At 48.3% G+C, this 16,159-nt stretch overlaps 1 protein-coding gene, 1 non-coding gene and 3 pseudogenes across 4 annotated transcripts; all 5 read left to right on the forward strand.

The window, feature by feature from the left end:
• The first annotated feature begins 1,443 nt into the window (after window positions 1-1,443).
• LOC123123613 (4-hydroxybenzoate polyprenyltransferase, mitochondrial) lies at window positions 1,444-6,614 on the forward strand. Of its 3 annotated transcripts, none has more exons than XM_044544150.1 (9): window positions 1,444-1,997; window positions 2,092-2,222; window positions 2,303-2,403; window positions 2,723-2,858; window positions 4,034-4,134; window positions 4,632-4,718; window positions 5,151-5,264; window positions 5,885-5,965; window positions 6,378-6,614. In XM_044544150.1, exons 3-8 carry the CDS (start codon window positions 2,333-2,335, stop codon window positions 5,895-5,897), a joined length of 522 nt encoding a protein of 173 aa, XP_044400085.1. In that variant the 5' UTR covers window positions 1,444-1,997; window positions 2,092-2,222; window positions 2,303-2,332; the 3' UTR covers window positions 5,898-5,965; window positions 6,378-6,614. The 3 variants fall into 3 exon arrangements, with proteins under 3 accessions (XP_044400085.1, XP_044400086.1, XP_044400087.1); XM_044544151.1 differs by having other exon boundaries at window positions 2,303-2,400; XM_044544152.1 differs by lacking the exon at window positions 2,303-2,403.
• On the forward strand, window positions 3,136-3,211 carry LOC123126352 (uncharacterized; annotated as a pseudogene).
• Window positions 3,490-3,565, forward strand: LOC123126354 (uncharacterized; annotated as a pseudogene).
• Window positions 3,677-3,752, forward strand: LOC123126358 (uncharacterized; annotated as a pseudogene).
• LOC123126918 (small nucleolar RNA SNORD24) lies at window positions 3,838-3,920 on the forward strand. Its single transcript, XR_006462121.1, has one exon. It is a non-coding gene; the product is annotated as a small nucleolar RNA SNORD24 (small nucleolar RNA).
• Window positions 6,615-16,159: the final 9,545 nt, after the last annotated feature.

Consider the following 16,159-nt stretch of genomic DNA (forward strand, 5'->3'; position numbering starts at 1 on the left):
TCCTAGCTAGTGGTTGAATATTGGAATTTTTTTGATGTTTCTCTGATTAAATAGATACTTATGTACCTAGAAATGATTTTTGGAAAAAATAAATAGCAAACTACGAGGCAGCTACAGTTCAAATTTGACCCTCTTCCAACTGAATCGGCGAAATTTGTCTTTTTCACCAGAGGTGGATAAAAACTTTTGACACCCAACCATTTTGTCAATTATGCATTAAATATGGCCTAGTATTTTAGAAAATTGATTTGGTCCAATTTTGCAACAAATATATGGTAGGTCCTTCACAAAAAACACTCATTTCGGGCACTCGGAAAATGGAAAATGAATTTTCCGTGCAAAGAAATTGAAAACTCCCTTAGGCAACATTGTTTGGAATTCCAAGATGCACCCTTGTGCACAATATGAGATCATTTGAACAAAATATGCCATGAATGTGGCCATAAGATTGATCATTTGGCTTGAAAGCCATGAATCTTCACGCATGATAGCTCGTTTCTGAGAACACTTTTTAAAAAGAATTGCCGTATTACAAGTTTATTATTTTTCCTGTAAACTTGGTCACATATAATGACACAATGCGAAGGTTTTCCAATTTTTTTGATTTTTTTTGAATTTTTTAATCCCGTTTCAAAATGCGGTCAAAACAGCGGGCTTGACCGTTCCTAGCTAGTGGTTGAATCTTGGAAAACATTTGATGTTTCTCTTATTAAATAGATACTTATGTACCTAGAAATGATTTTTGGAAAAAATAAATAGCAAACTATGAGGCAGCTACAGTTCAAATTTGACCCGCTTCCAGCTGGATCAGCGGAAATTTGTCGTGAAAATGTATGTCTATTTAAATCGCACATAAAAAAATCCGGTCAAATTTCCATTGTAAATATGAATTCCTTTGTTATAAGAGCAGCTAAACCTTATTTGGCCACTACAGGAGCAACTGTTAATGGTCATTATGGAGAAATCCTTTACACTTTTTTACCAGAGGTGGATAAAATCTTTTGACACACAACTATTTGGTCATTTGTGCATTAAATATGGCCTAATAGTTTATAAAATTGATTTCATCCAATTTTGCAATAAATATATTGTAGGTCCTTCACAAAAAAACTCATTTTGGGCACTCAAAAACGGAAAATGTTTTTTGTGTGCAATGCAAATGAAGACCACAATATTATCATTGTTTGAAATCCTAAGATACACATATGAACACAATATTGGGTCATTTAAACATACAACATGAAGCTAATATGTTGAATGTTTACCCGAAATAAGAGGGTAGAAAATATAAAAGAAACAAAAGAGAAACAACACAATTACATTAGCTAGACTCTGATTGGTGGAACCACCTGTCACACGGATCGATGACATGGCAGACATCCTACCATCCATTGCTAGCAATCCCACCATCCATCCATCCATCCATCCATCTGAAGAAACCCACCGCACCAAACCCTACCCAGATCAACTCACTCACCTCTCCTCCCTTCCTTCCGCCCGCCGCCTCCCTCTCTCTCCCCGGTGCAGATCAACGCCGCCACCCCTCTCTAACCCTAGCTTCTCGTCGCTGGCGGCGCCGCCCTCCCTCCCTCGCCCTCTCCTCCTTCCCTCATCACGGCTGCCTCCACCACGCCACAAACCCCGGCGACGGCCTCATGTAGATCCCATCCTGCTCCGCGTCGCCGCTCTCCCGGCCATCTCTTCGTTCCCCCACAGCCACACCTCATCCTCCCCCCCTCCCCCGGTCCCGTCCCCAGCCCCGCCGCCCGGCGCCACCTCATCACCTTAAGCCGCCGCAGCCCATGCTTTCACCCGTCCTCCGCCTCCGCGGCAGCCTCCTCGTTCTACATCGACCGGATCCTGCTGCCCAGTAGCTTCTCGCATCCGCTCTCGACCTCCTCCCGGGACAAGGACAAGGAGGAGAGCCTCCCGCCCGCGCCGCCGGCGTCGTGGGTGTAGAGGTGGCTCCCGGCCGGTGGGGCGGGGAATTTCATCAGGTTGGTTGTCCTCGACTTGATCTGTCATCGTTAATCGCGACCCCTGGTGGCCTCTTCTCTTCTAATTGGTCCTCTCGTTGTCCTGTGGTTGCAGTGTGTTTGAGGCCGAGCTCGCCGACACCGTCCCGGTGGTCAAGGCATTCATCGGCGGCATGAGGATCCTCGGGACATTGTGCGTGGGCAACAAGAACGGCCTTCTTCTACCACACACCACCAACGACCAAGGTAAGAAAGAAAGCGGTCCTTCCTTGTCCAGTGAGTCAGCAGTGACCTGACCTGACATGGGTTTCAAATGCCTGCCATAGAGCTCCAGCACCTCAAGAATAGACTGCCTGATGAGGTGGTCGTCCAGTGTGTCGACGAGCGGCTCTCCGCCCTCGGCAACTGCGTCGTGGGTGGAGAGGTGGTACGCTTATTTCTACCGACATCACCATCTCTGAACACCAATGCGTAGAGATTGGATCAACTGCTCTGAAGGGCCAGCTCAGTAGAGATTAGAGACAGCATCCTGATCTCAAAGTTTCAGATTTGCTGTGTGCACAAACAGATAATTAATAGGTCCAGGCATGGTTAAAATTCTGACTTCATGCTGGATCTTGTGATCTAGCAAGAAAACAGAGCATGTTTGTTAGCAACAGAGCAACTTTTATTACCCTGTTACTTGTATGCCTTACCAAGCACAGTACCAGCTTACTCAAAGAGCTCCTTTGAACCTTGCTTCGTAGGTCGATCACAATAGCGGCGATGCCGGGGGAGCTCCCTGACTTGAAAATGCTGGCGCTCTTCGGATGCAGAGCTGTCCTCCTCAGGGGGGCTGGTTACACGGTGAATGATCTTCTCGACCGCGACATTGATAACAAGGTGATTCTGCTTCTTCTTTTTTCCTAGTTGGAGACAACACTTCAGATCTTGCAACCGTGAACAAAGGGATCAGCTCCAATTTTAAATCTGTCAATATGGCATATGCTTACAGCATACCATTTGGATCAGGAATGTACCAAATTAAGTGCCAAATGTCCTGACCATAGTATATCAGTAGCAGCTAAAACTAACAGCACAGTGGAACCATGGAATGAAATATTCACTAACCATGGTTCCAGGCAAGTTGATGTATGATCTGCTGGCTGAGATGTGCATGATCTGGGTGATGAAGAAAATCGTTCGAATTCCCACTGATTTTTCATGATTATTACAACCAGCTACTTCTAACGGATCATGCCATCTCTTGGACTACATATGTACTCCTTTATTATTGAGCAAATACTTTCCTTTGTTTTTTTGCAAACCTCTTAGCAGTACTTTTTGTATCCTCTTTTTTGTGTTCTGCTGGCTGATGAGATGTGCATTACCTGGGTGATGAAGAAAATCGCCGGTCACGCCATCTCCTGAAGTACATTTGCACATTTTTACTGCTTTAGACTGACTGTACATGAATTCCTTCATTGGTTATGAACCTTATTGCTCATTGTGTTCTGTGGGTTGAACTGCATGATTCCGGGTGATGAAGAAAATCGTTCGGATTCCCACTGATATTTCATGATTAGTGTAACCAGCTACTTCTGATGGATGATGGCATCTCATGTATTACATTTGCACTGCTTTATGACTAGCCGTACATGCACTCCTTGTGTTGGTCGCAACCTTGTTGCTGTTTGTGTTATATAGGGTCTTTTGCATGCTTCTGCGTGATGAAGAAAATCGTTCGGATTCCCACTGATACTTCATGATTATCACAACCAGCTACTTCTGATAGACCATGCCATTTTGTGCTCTTTAAGAGATTTTGTTCTGTTTTGGGTTTTAATTCATTCAACAGTTTGCTGGTGTTTATTTTCCTTTGAGCCTGTGATGTTATCAAAATATTTGCTACTCTTAATGGGTTTATCCCACTTGATGATCTTAACCACCAAGATCTCTGAGGCTCTTAGTTCTAGTCTAATGTTATCAGTACAGTACATCCGCTGTTGCCAGTTTTGTTCATTATGAGCTGATGTTTGTGCATACCGTTTCTCATCACTCTCTGGCCTGGTATTTAGGAGCTGGAGGAAAAGAGGAAGGAGAAGGCCAAGATCTCCTCCGACAGGAGAAAGCAACTGGCGAAGCTCCGCATCAAGGCCGAGAAGGCAGCCGAAGAGAAGTTAGGATCTCAGCTGGAGATCCTGGCCCCTATCAAATACTAAAGCTATCATGCGCCATCAGTTTTGTGAAACCTCTGTCATATTTTAAGTAGTTTGGTAACTCTGATAGTACAATCTGGTTGGTAAACCTTTGTTATGCATGCAGTTCTGCGACACTCATTTGAAATTTTCTACATGGTGAACTGTTTCGTTTATCAAATGTGTGCATTTGGAAATTCTAGTGAACGTCGTTTTTCTCTTTGCTACGGCCTTTGCAGTCCCTTGTTATGACCTATCGTGGGAAATTTTTAAGCGTGTTTTCCCTTTGTACATGTCGTTTTGGGCCATCATAGTTGTCTCTACACCAAGTTGGTAAAGTCTACTGTCACTGCGGCAAGTTCCATCTATAGAGCGGGTCTAGTAATGTGTTTTTGCTGGGTATTCCTTGGTTTGAGCTCTGTATGTTTAATGTACGTCGTCTGTGTGTTTGATGTTGATGTCGCTTGTGGTTTTGCAGGGTTCTGAGGCTGCAGCCTGGGCACAGGTACTGCCTCCTCGGCCAGCTCTCCAAGGAGGTCGGATGGAACTACGCTCATACCATAAGGTTGATCTATTTCATTGTGCTGTTTCTTGCTGTTTCTTCAGTGCTCACTAGTTGCTAGTGTTAGACTGCTACCAGTGGGTTAAGATTATTCTTCAGTGCTCACTAGTTGCAAGTGTGATCATTCTATGAAAGTTCAATCTGATTTGCTACGAATCAGTGTGTGCCGGCCGGCTACACGCAACGCTGTATGGTCTTCTGACCGCTGAGCTAGGAAGTTGCAGACGTGATCGGCAGTAGTTAATTACAAAGAGTAGAAATCAGTATCCTATTTTAATTAGTGTGGTGCATGCCACTGAAAGGATCCTGACATGTGGTTAGTTATGCTTATGAACCAAGCTGCACGTTATGTACTGCCATCATATAAATGCCTGCCATGTTCTTCATCTCCCCTCCCTCTGATTCCTCCCGCCTGTGTTTTGTTTTGTGTATCAGATCTGTAGAAGCTGCCGCCGCCGCCGCTGCCGCTGCCGCTGTTGCAGGTGGAACAGGAAGAAGCCCTCATGGCTGCCGCACATCCGAAGTGGCGAGCGCCACCCCATTTTTTTGGTACTGTGAAGTGTTAGTTGGTACTGTGAAGTGTTAGTTGATGGTTGATTAGTCTGTTAATCAAAGTATTCTTACATGCTGCGAATATATACTGCAATCCTATTTTTTGTGTGAAAACTGTACTAGTTATCTGCAATACAAGCTAGACATGAACCAGCTCTTGCTACTAAAGGAACATAGTATAAATTTAGACCTCGTGTGTGATGCTATAAATTCAGATATATTACCTTTGTGATCTGAGAAGTTGATGCCATATTTAAGGTTTTGGAGATGTACTACTGTTTATTTACTTATGTGATCAGCACCCCAATCCCAGGGTCCTCTATTTGGAGCAGCAAATCAAAGCTTGTTTGCTGCAGTTTGTTTTATACACTTCCTTTTGTAACATCAACAAATAAAATCAGTTGTTTGCATCAGATTTGATCATTCTCACTTATTAGTTGAGTTCTAAGTATGTAGTATATTTAGTTCTCTTGTTATATTATAGTCAGAATTATACCGTGTGATTGAATCATGTGTTATTTAGTTGGCTGAGCAGTATCTTTAGTTTTCTGATGATTGTTCAACTCTCAATTCTGAATAGATAAGTAGCTGACTCTATTGGTTCTTTCTTTCTTCAGGGCTGCGACTTGATGGTCATGCTGCTGTTTTGCTCTGCTTGATAATTCCAATCAGATCATTGTCAACACTATCATCATCAGGTCTGGATTCCCTTTATTCTCTCCTGCCTTGTGATGTTAGTCCGTGTGGGCTTACTAGTATTGTTATATGCTGTCAGTTGAATGGATGGTCGTGGTAGTAGAATAGTACAGTACTTTTCTTCAGGTGAATGTGTTACAGTGACGTTCATTGCATGACATGCACTTGTACCAATATACCATGCTGGTACCTGTAGGTTAGTATTGTTGCTGCCTAACATGAGCTTGAATGTTGTAGTGGAAGTGTAGAACAACAGGTTAACGTGTTGCTGTCAAGTTGTTGGAATTTGTGCTATGCCTTGCTTAATGTTTAATGAACTGAATCATTTGGGCATGTACCTATAATTGTCTAAATATTTTTTATTGGCAATAATTTAACTCCCAATGTATCTCACTAATAGTTTATGTACATCAGGATCTAATGTTGTTGAGGATGCTGGTGCTATGACAGAAGATCAAGGAAGCCTCGAGATCCGCACCACAGTTTTAGTTGATGTTGCTAGTTTGCCACCATGTTTTGAATATTTGATGTTGTTGATGTTGCTAGTTTGCCACCGTGCATATGCTATTGGACATGCAAACATGTATGTGATGTTGTGAATATTTGAGCGAATGATTCTGTATTTAATAATTTAATAGAGAATTTTTTTTCTGTTGAAATGTGTAATATTGAAATCTGTGAATGAAAAAGACCGAACACGTTCTACTGGACCAAGTAATATTTCAGGTTTAAAAAGGCTATGGCCCAAACAATAGTGGACTGGAATGTTGTGCAATAGAATGCAAAATGGCCTAGGCCTAGAAAATAAAAAGGCTGAATAGTAGGGCTTGGCCCATATAGCTGACCAAAATTAATAAGAAAAAAATATATAAAAGGTTGAATTGTTGGGCTCGGCCCATCTAAAACACCAAATTGGACCGGGCCGATTATAATTTACGACCTTTTCAATTAGTCGAAATTTTGCCACGTCGGATTGCCACGTCGGATCCGATGTGGCCTGGGCAAACAACCAGTGACCAAAAAAAGGTCATGGGTTCAACGACCTTCTGTTTTGGTCGTAAACGTCTACGACCTTATCCCGAAGAAGGTCGTTAATTTCAGTTTACACCCGCCTGCTTTTGACCTTTTGTTTTTGGTCACAAAAAGGTCGCAAATGAAAAACAATGACCTTTCAGTGGCCAATAGTGATGGTCGCAACTTGACATATTTCTTGTAGTGTGGCTCCGAATCATGTCTTTGGTCAATAGTTGGGTTGCCCGGCTCCTGTGCTTGCTACCTTACGTTCCACTATATCGGCTAAGGTAGTAAAGAGAGAACTACTGCGATTGTGCCCTGGTTTATCCAAAGGAGCACCTCAGTAGAGAAAGCCAAAAACTGTCTGTCATGATACGGCGAGAGATGGTCAGCTGTTCAGAGGTTGTAAATCGTTGGAGATTTCTCCCGCATTACGCGAAGGATCGGTACTTCCCGATCAGACATAGCACTCTGGTTCTTATACTAGGGGCTGCGCCTATGTTTTATTGTAAAACTCCTATGGCTAAGTGAGGGTGTTTAAGCCGCATAGTCTGATTGCCTGGTTCGTTGCGCTAAACAACTCCTTCAAGGACCATATAATTGGATCAAGATTGTTTAGATTCCATCCCGAACACCTCCGTACTACCTACGTGGGGGCAGAAGCCGACGACTGGCCAACCCTCAGATTCCATACAACACGGCCGCACAGGAGGAAAAAATTAAAACATAACTAGCATTATATTACAAACCGACTTTGTTTCATCATACAAGGCAAAGACAACACAAATGTCTTCATTCGAAAATAATGTCCTGCCCACACTGCGTTGCCACAATGCAAGACCCCTCTAGGACATCCGCAAAATAGCGCTCGGGTGCGCGGTGCTCCTTGCCCTCTGGCGGCCCCCTAGCCAGCTCGACGGCGTTCATCTTCGCCCACCACATCTTGCAACGGGTGAAGGCCATGCATGCACCTTCAATACAGGCCGATCGCTTGACGGCGTCCAGCCGGGGACAAGCGTTCACCAGCCGCTTCACGAGTCCGAAGTAGCTGCCGGGCATAGCTTCGGCTGGCCATAGCCGGATTATCAAATCCTTCATGGCTAGTTTGGCCACCCTATGCAGCTCCACCAACTGTTTCAGCTGATCGGTGAAGGGCACGGGATGCTCTGGCGCAAGATATTGCGACCAGAACAATTTCTTCGTGGAGCTCCCTTCCTCGGCTCGAAAGAACTCCGCGGCGTCGGACACACTGCACGGTAGATCTGCGTAGGCTCCTAGAGAACTCCGAATTCGGGTTAGTAAGAGATACTTCTTCCTCATATACTTGCTTTGCATACTAAATGCCTTACCCGCCGCAATCTTCATGGCCTCCTGGATCTCTTGGAGGGCGCCCTGGGCCTCATTCCGGGCCGTCTCCGCGCTCTGGCGAGCCTTGGCGAGTTCGGTCTCTCGAACCGACGCGTCGCGCTCCAAGGTCTCGCACTTCCTCACCGCGTCCTGGAGCTCCTGTTGAACCTCGCCGACCCAGGCGTTGAGCTTCTTATGGGCGGCCTGCTCCTTGACAGCCTTCCCCTCGGCTTCGGCCAGGGCCTTCTTCAGGGCCTCGACCTCGGTCATTGCTCCTCTACATATCATGACACTTCAGTCAATATATATCATCTTACTCTTTTCGAGTATTTCCTGGGTTATTACATACCTTGATTCTCCTGGAGCTGCCTCTTCACCTGGCCAAGCTCCTCCCTGGCCTGCTCCAGCCTCCGCTTTAGTTCAGAGACTTCGGCAGCATGTGAGGCCACTGCCAGCAGCGACGCCTGCATATTCATTCCCGACAAATTTAGTTAGCGTCCTACAATAAAGGATTGATCCTCTGTCCGGTTTTTTCCTTTCGAAACACCGGACAGTGTCTCAAGGGCTACTGTCTATATTGAGATTTTCTCTTTTCATCGCTTACCTCAAAACCTATCAGCAAGCTGCTGCAGGCTTCGGTTAGTCCGCTCTTGGCGGACTGAACCCTTTCAATTACCGTGCCCATGAGAACACGGTGCTCATCCACAATGGAAGCGCCTCGCAGCGCTTCCAGCAGATTATCTGGTGCCCCTGGTTGGACAGGGGTCACCGGTGGAATAGGCATACCCCCTTCTTTCGAAGGAGGTTGCGTTCCGGATTCCGGAACCGTATCGGTCTCCGGAATCAGGTCCGGATGAGGGCCGAACTGAGTACGACCCTCCTCCCTAGTCTCCAGGGGGATTGGTTCCCCCTGGTGTTCGGTGACGGGGGCTTCGCCTTCGGGCGCCTCTTGAGCCTTCCTCCGGCCTGGGAAGGTCCGTTGGGAGAGCACCTCGTCGTCTACTTTGGCCTTGGGAGAGTAAGCGGCCGGCGGTGTCTCGCTGGCCATCTCCTTTGAGTCCAACGAACCTCTTGATGAAGATTGCTGGGAGTTGTCGTGGGCTGGACTGCAATAGCATAATTAACCATGTCAATACATTGAAGAGGAGAGGCTGGACATATGGGTATGCGGGAGTTATAGCACTTACGATGCAGCTGGAGGCTTAGTGCGGGGGTGTCGCTCCGGACTTCTGCCGACGTCCCACGCGGAGTTATTCGTGAAGGAGCCCTTCCCTTTCTTGGACGTCCCCGCCTCCAGATTCGTGGAGGCCGCCCTCTTCTTCCTTCCCTCATCAGGGGGAGAGTTGTCTTCTTCCTCTTCCTCCTCCTCATCGTTGTCATCTTCGGCGACGGAGGAGCGGGTCTTGTCTTCGGTCGTCGCGTCCGAAGCGCCCTTGCGACGGGGGCCACTCCGGACCAGCTTGGCCTTCCCCTTGGCCTTCTTCACCGGCGCGGTATAGGGCGCCAGCACCAGCATCTTTGCTAAACGCGGAATGACTGGTTCTTCAGGTAGCGGAGCCGGACACTTGATCCGCTTCGCCCTCTCCATCCATTCCTGAAGAAGCAATGACAGTAAACGTTCAGATATCCTCCTTGAAGCAAACAAGTAGAGGACGGGTTGGGAACTCACCTCGCTGGCGGGGTGGTTAATGTCATGCCCACGGCCCGAATCCGTGGCTGGCGGTATCTCGTTGCCCTTGAAGAGCAATTTCCAGGCATCTTTGTGAGTGGTCTCGAAGAGCCTCTTCAGGGTATGGTGCTTCTTCGGATTGAACTTCCATAGCGGGAGGCTTCGGCTTTGGCACGGGAGAATCCGGCGAACTAGCATCACCTGGATTATATCGACAAGTTTGACATCCTTGTCCACCATACTTTGAACGCTCGTCTGCAGCGCTATCAGCACTACAAAAAAAGACACATCCGTGACATTTTGGGCCGAACGAATTTTTTTCTGTCATACTTATGACACTTCTATGACAATAATTGTGACAAAACACGGTATCATCATAGATGTGGTGGGGTCCTACTTCTATGACAAAAAATCATGACAGAAAATGGGATTTTCGTCCTGGGCGGGCCAGAGACGCAGCTGCATGACATTCTTTGGGACGTCCATGACGGAAAAAACTGTGGTAGAGGCAAGGGCGAGGAATATCGGGGTGTTCCCGGTTACGGTGGGTGGTCGGGGCCGAGCGATGCGAGTTTCTCTCGTACACGCACGCGCGTGGGTGCGAGGCGTTGGGCTCTAACTGAACCCGAGCGAGGCTTTGGGCTCTAACTGAACCCGAGCGATTGCACTACAGGCTATGCGTTACTGAACCCGAGCGATCGATCGATGGCTGTTAACTGAACCCGATCGAGCGATTCCTTCGTTACTGCTGCTAACTGAAGCCGATCGATGCTACCTCTGGATGAACAGTGAGCGTTGCTGGGGGGGTTGGATGAATAGTTCCCGGTGGGGGTGGATGAACAGTTCCCGGTGGGGGTGGATGAACAGGACCCCATGGTGTTTCCTCTGGATGAACAGGACCCCGATCAATCTAGCCGGTTGGGGCTGGATGAACAGGACCCCGTGGAGGGCTGGATGAACAGTAGACGATGGAGGGTTGGATGAACAGTAGCCCATGGAGGGGTGGTTGAACAGGAGCCCGTGGAGAGGGCTAGTCGAACAGTAGCCGGTGGAGTAGCGCACGGCGGAGGCTAGATGAACAGGAGCCCGTGGATGAACAGTCACATGTGGAGGCTGGAGGAGGTCGACGGTGGATGAACAATAGCCCGTGGAGGATAGAGGGGGTCTACGGTGGAGATAAACAATATCCCGTGGAGTCCCGTTTTGCGGTACGGCACAGCCCTCCCGATGAACAGGACCCCCATTTCGACCGTAGCGCTCCAACACAAGTCCGTTTCCTCCGTTTTGCGGTACGACACACCCCTCCCGATCAACAGGACCCCTGTTTCGACCGTAGGAGGTCCGTTTCCTCTATTTTGCGGTCCGCCAGACCCCTCCCAATGAACAGGATCCCGTTTCCAACGTGGCCGGTCGAACACAAGGCCGTTTCCTCTGTTCTGCGGTACGCCAGGTCTCGTTTCCATCGGCTGTTCCGTCCAAGCCGGTTGGCTCCCACGCGTTCCGTTGCCTCCCGATGAACATGACGCATTCCGTTGCCTCCCCATGAACACGATGACGACGCAGTTTCTCCGTTCCGACCCAGCCATGTACACGAGCCCTGGCCGTATGTACGCGCGAGTAGGCGTTCGAGACCCCGCCCATATGTACGTACGTGGCTGTATTTACTTTCTTGCACCCTGGCCGCTGTACGTACGTGTACATGCTACGTGCGCGCCTCTACTACGACACGTGCGCGCCTCTACATCGACCAGTATGTACGTACACGTTCGCGACCAGAATGACAATACTACGTACGCTTCGACCAGGTGGGTCCCGGCTGTCAGGCACTTCCTTGCGTGCGAAGATGTAGCTGGTGGGTCCCAGTAGTCAGGGGAGCGGATCGTTTTTTTTGCCCGGACGCACTTCCTTGCATGCGAATATGTAGCTCGTGGGTCCCAGCAGTCAGGGGGAATCATTTTTTTTGTGAAATACGGTGGCCCATCCGATGGGTCCCCGCTGTCAGGTGGAGGAATAATTATTTTGCGCGTAATAAGAAGGCACTTCCTTGCTGCGGCCGTGGACCCAGCTGTCAGCCTCACCACGTACAGTCCACGTCCGATGGAAGCCGTTCCTTGACCACGTTGACCATGCCGCGCCAAGAGCACCAGGGCGATGGACGACGGCGAGGCCTAGGAAGGGGACGACGCGGAGCCCGGGAAGATGCGGCAGTGGATGCCCATGCGTAGAGGAGTACGAGGGTTCACTAGTTCGCTGCGGTGTGAGGCTGCCGTCGCCGCAGAATAACAGGGGGTGTGGGTGAGTAGAGGGATGGCCTGGCTAGCAGTGGGAATAGTAGGGGGCGGTGAGGCCTCCGCGGCAGCACAGCCGGCCACGGGAGGCAGGAGCATGCGGCACGACCGGCGCTGCTTTGGGCAGTTGGAGCAAGAAGACCAGAGGTTGAAGAAGCACTACGGCCGTTGGATGGACATCGTATGGTCACTGGAGCTAGAATCGTTCATATTGACTAAGTTGACAAAACACTCCTTCCCCGTCAACTTAGTAGGCCCACAAGTCAGCCTCCCACCAAGGTGGGTCCCAACTAGCAGGGGGAGTATTCATTTTTTTTGTGCGTAATAAGGAGGCATTCCGGTGGGACCGAGCTGAAAGCGGGGGGGACGTTTTTTTCGTGCAATACGGTGGCCTGTCCGGTGGGACCCAGCAGTCAGGGGGGAAACATTTGCGAAATACGGTGGCCCGTCCGGTGGGTCCGTGCTGTCAGGTGGAAGAATAATTATTTTCCGCGTAATAAGGAGGCACTTCCTTGCTGCCGTCGTGGACCCAGCTGTCAGCCTCTCCACGTACAGTCCACGTCCGATGGAAGCCGTTCCTTCACCACGTTGACCACGCCGCGCCGAGAGCACCAGGGCGGTGGACGACGGCGAGGCCTAGGAAGGGGGCGACGCGGAGCCAGGGAAGACGCGGCAGTGGAAGCCCGCGCAGAGAGGAGTACGAGGGTTCACTGGTTCGGCTGCGGTGTGAGGCTGCCGTGGCCGCAGAATAACATGGGGTGTGGGTGAGTAGAGGGATGGCCTGCCAGCACTGGGAGTAGTAGGGGGCCGTGAGGCCTCCGCGGCATCACAGCCGGCCACGGGAGGCAGGAGCAGGCGGCACGACCGGCGCTGCTTTGGCCGGCTGGAGCAAGAAGACCAGAGGTTGAAGAAGCACTACAGCCATTGGATGGACATCGTACGGTCACTGCAGCTAGAATCGTTTATATTGACTAAGTTGACAAAGCCCTTGGTACGCGTCAACTTTGTAGGCCCACAGGTCAGCCTCCGAAACGGTGCGCCCCAGAAGTCAGGGGGAGGAATCATTTTTTGGGCGGCTGAAGCAAGAATATCCAAGATTGAAGAAGAAGCACGACATTCGTTGCATGGACATCGAACGGCCACAACTCCCAGAACTATGTGTTGTTGACAAAGCCTTGCATACGCGTCAACTTAGTTTTTTTAGGGGACGCGTCAACTTAGAAGGCCCACAAGTGTGTGGCAGAGAAAATAGAGCCCATTTGCGATTCGTAAGAATGTACAACCCGTTTTTTTAATTCTAATGGAATTTACTACGGCCCATTTACAGTTTGTTAAAAGTACAACCCATTTTCTAGCTAGGACAACGATTAATAATTTCAACCAACCGCTCAAAACAGAATTCAAAAAAAAATTCCCACATTTTTATGGGATCCAAAATATTTTTATCCGAAATTTCTAGTCAAATTAAATATAATTTCAAAACAAAGTTGTATTACGTTAAAATCCAACGAAATATTGCGCGCGCAACAAGTTATGAAATTAAAATTTCAAATTCCAAAAATAATATATTTTTAAAACTAATTAGACGTTTGGTGCATTTTTTATTGTTACTGCCCAGTTATTATAATTACATCCCATTTATTATTTCTTAAAGTCCATTTTCTTGTTAAGCCTAATGCATACCTCCTAGGAAAGTTTGCAGCCCAGCGGGGCGGAGAATAATAAGTTGACCCGGATATTGTGTACAACTGTCGGCCCAGTTGCATTGCTGATGTTGAAAAAAAGGCCTGTGTAGTACAGTACAACCTAACATGGCTACTCAGCCCACATTCAGCGACGCCGGAAAGGCCCAAACAAGGCTTCTGTACAACTTTTTGAAGTCACTGAGCTCAATTAATAACTTAAGAAAAAAGTTAGATTACAGTGGAACCTAATTAAAAGTTGTCACGAGCAAAGAAATAATTCAACGGGTCCCACTTGTGCGTGTGTGTGTGTGAGAGAGAGAGACCCATCGGTCGATGCTCGTAAATACATCTTTCAGCCATATGCATTGCTGATGCTGAGTAAAAACTTATATAGTTGACACAATCATATAGAACATCATAGCACACTGAACTTGCATACAAAAATTTCACGCAGACGGCACAATCAGGATGGAAGCAGTGGAATGCTACGGGTAGGGCTATGTTGAAACCAATGAACTCGTACATAATGGTTCATCGTCTTTATCAATGACAGGGAAATATCTTGAATGCTGTGCAAAGAAAACAGAGAGACAACACAATAAGTTCTGCTAGCACACTAAGTTGACGTACAACCCTTTCTAAAGAAAGTTCAGGTACAAAATTAGAACAGGTCACAATCAAATGTACTGGCACATCAGTGCTTCACACCCATAGATCGGATTTAACTAGTATCTGACAAGATTCAGTTGTTACCTCAAATTAGATCACATCCAGGCAGCCGGCCCTGCCTCTTCTCCCAAAGAAGCAGTGGCCTCCGCCGCGCGATGGAGTAGGCCCTGTGCCATCCATCGTTCCGAGCAACACGGGGAAAGTCTGACGTTGACTCCTGTAATGGACGTCGTCGATGGACCCTGGCACCAGCGGCGGCGGCAGGACTTCGATTGATGGATTGACCACTTCTTCGACATGCACAAACACTCGATACAGGTATATCCCTAACGTGGTCCGCGGCGGCCTTGGTGGCGACGAATAGTACAACCCCGGTTCCTGCACCGGTATCTCAACACCAATTACCTTCGGTATGGTGGACGGCTTCTTCATCCATGCCATAACCGTCAGAGCCCAGCTGTCTGGAGGAACAAACATACTTACGAGCTCACCCCAAGGTCGTTCATAAGCTCATTCATGGACTCGCTGTTCCAAGCACGTCGAGGCATGCCGTGGAAGGTAAGCTTTGTTAAAAACTCAAGCTCAGAGGGCACCGACCCCCATCCTGGGTGCCACCGATCAAAGCTCACCAGCGCGCCATCGCAGAACAAACGCGGGGAAGATTCGAACACACGACTGCAGTCGAAAGTTGTCCGGAACCTGATGAAGAAATCAGCCGGTGGCGGACAGACTTCGACGAGCAAGTCACTTATTTGGATGCCGTGCGCAATGCCAAGAGCTTTGACAAGGTCGTCCGACGAGACGGGAGGCCGGTCGCCGTTGATGGTTACCATCAGCACTTTGCCGGCAAACTGGTCGTCAAGCGCCGTCATGCCACTGTTGAGCGACAGCACACAGCGACCGAAGGCAGGACGGACCTCAGGATCTCTGGCTCGGAGACCGCGTTGACCAGCGACATGATAGTGAGCTTGAGTACAGGGAGTACAGGAGGGGTATTTGGGGGAACTGGAGTAGGAATCGAGATTCCAGAGGTGGGGGAGGGGCTGGAGATTGGGGATGAAAAGGTAGCTTGAATTTCGAACACGCGCCAATATGCTCTCGGCGCACAAGCGCACGAAAACACCGGTGCCGCCCACATGTCGGCCTAAGAGTCCTTATTCTTTCTTTTTTGGAGAGTCCGGCCATTTTTTGAGGATCTTTTGAGAGCTCGGCCTGAGAGTCATAATTGACCTGTTTGGCATTGCGTTACTACTTGGCCCATATTCAACGACACCTCACTAGCCCAAACAAGTGTACATCATCGAAAAGACATTGAGCTCAAATTATATAACTTGAAAAAAGGAGATACACTCTAAACACTGGAGAATGGTGATGCCCTCATTTAGCCCACCAGTAGTTCGAGACAATAAACAGTTCGAAACAACGATATATACAACATTCAAACACTGACTAGTTACTACTACTGACATAAACAACAAGACATGATAGTTCATAAGAAGTCTTGCTACACCACCAAAACGCACC

The sequence above is a fragment of the Triticum aestivum genome, chromosome 5D (genome assembly GCF_018294505.1).
Source record: "Triticum aestivum cultivar Chinese Spring chromosome 5D, IWGSC CS RefSeq v2.1, whole genome shotgun sequence".
NCBI lineage: Eukaryota > Viridiplantae > Streptophyta > Magnoliopsida > Poales > Poaceae > Triticum > Triticum aestivum.

What these genes read in the sequence shown, in the direction of transcription:
- LOC123123613 (XM_044544150.1), top strand. Translation starts at nt 2,333, where the DNA reads ATGAGGTGGTCGTCCAGTGTGTCGACGAGCGGCTCTCCGCCCTCGGCA. An exon ending in ACCGCGACATTGATAACAAG is followed by an intron (nt 2,859 to 4,033) that starts GTGATTCTGCTT and finishes CCTGGTATTTAG; the next exon opens with GAGCTGGAGGAAAAGAGGAA. An exon ending in AACTACGCTCATACCATAAG is followed by an intron (nt 4,719 to 5,150) that starts GTTGATCTATTT and finishes TTTGTGTATCAG; the next exon opens with ATCTGTAGAAGCTGCCGCCG.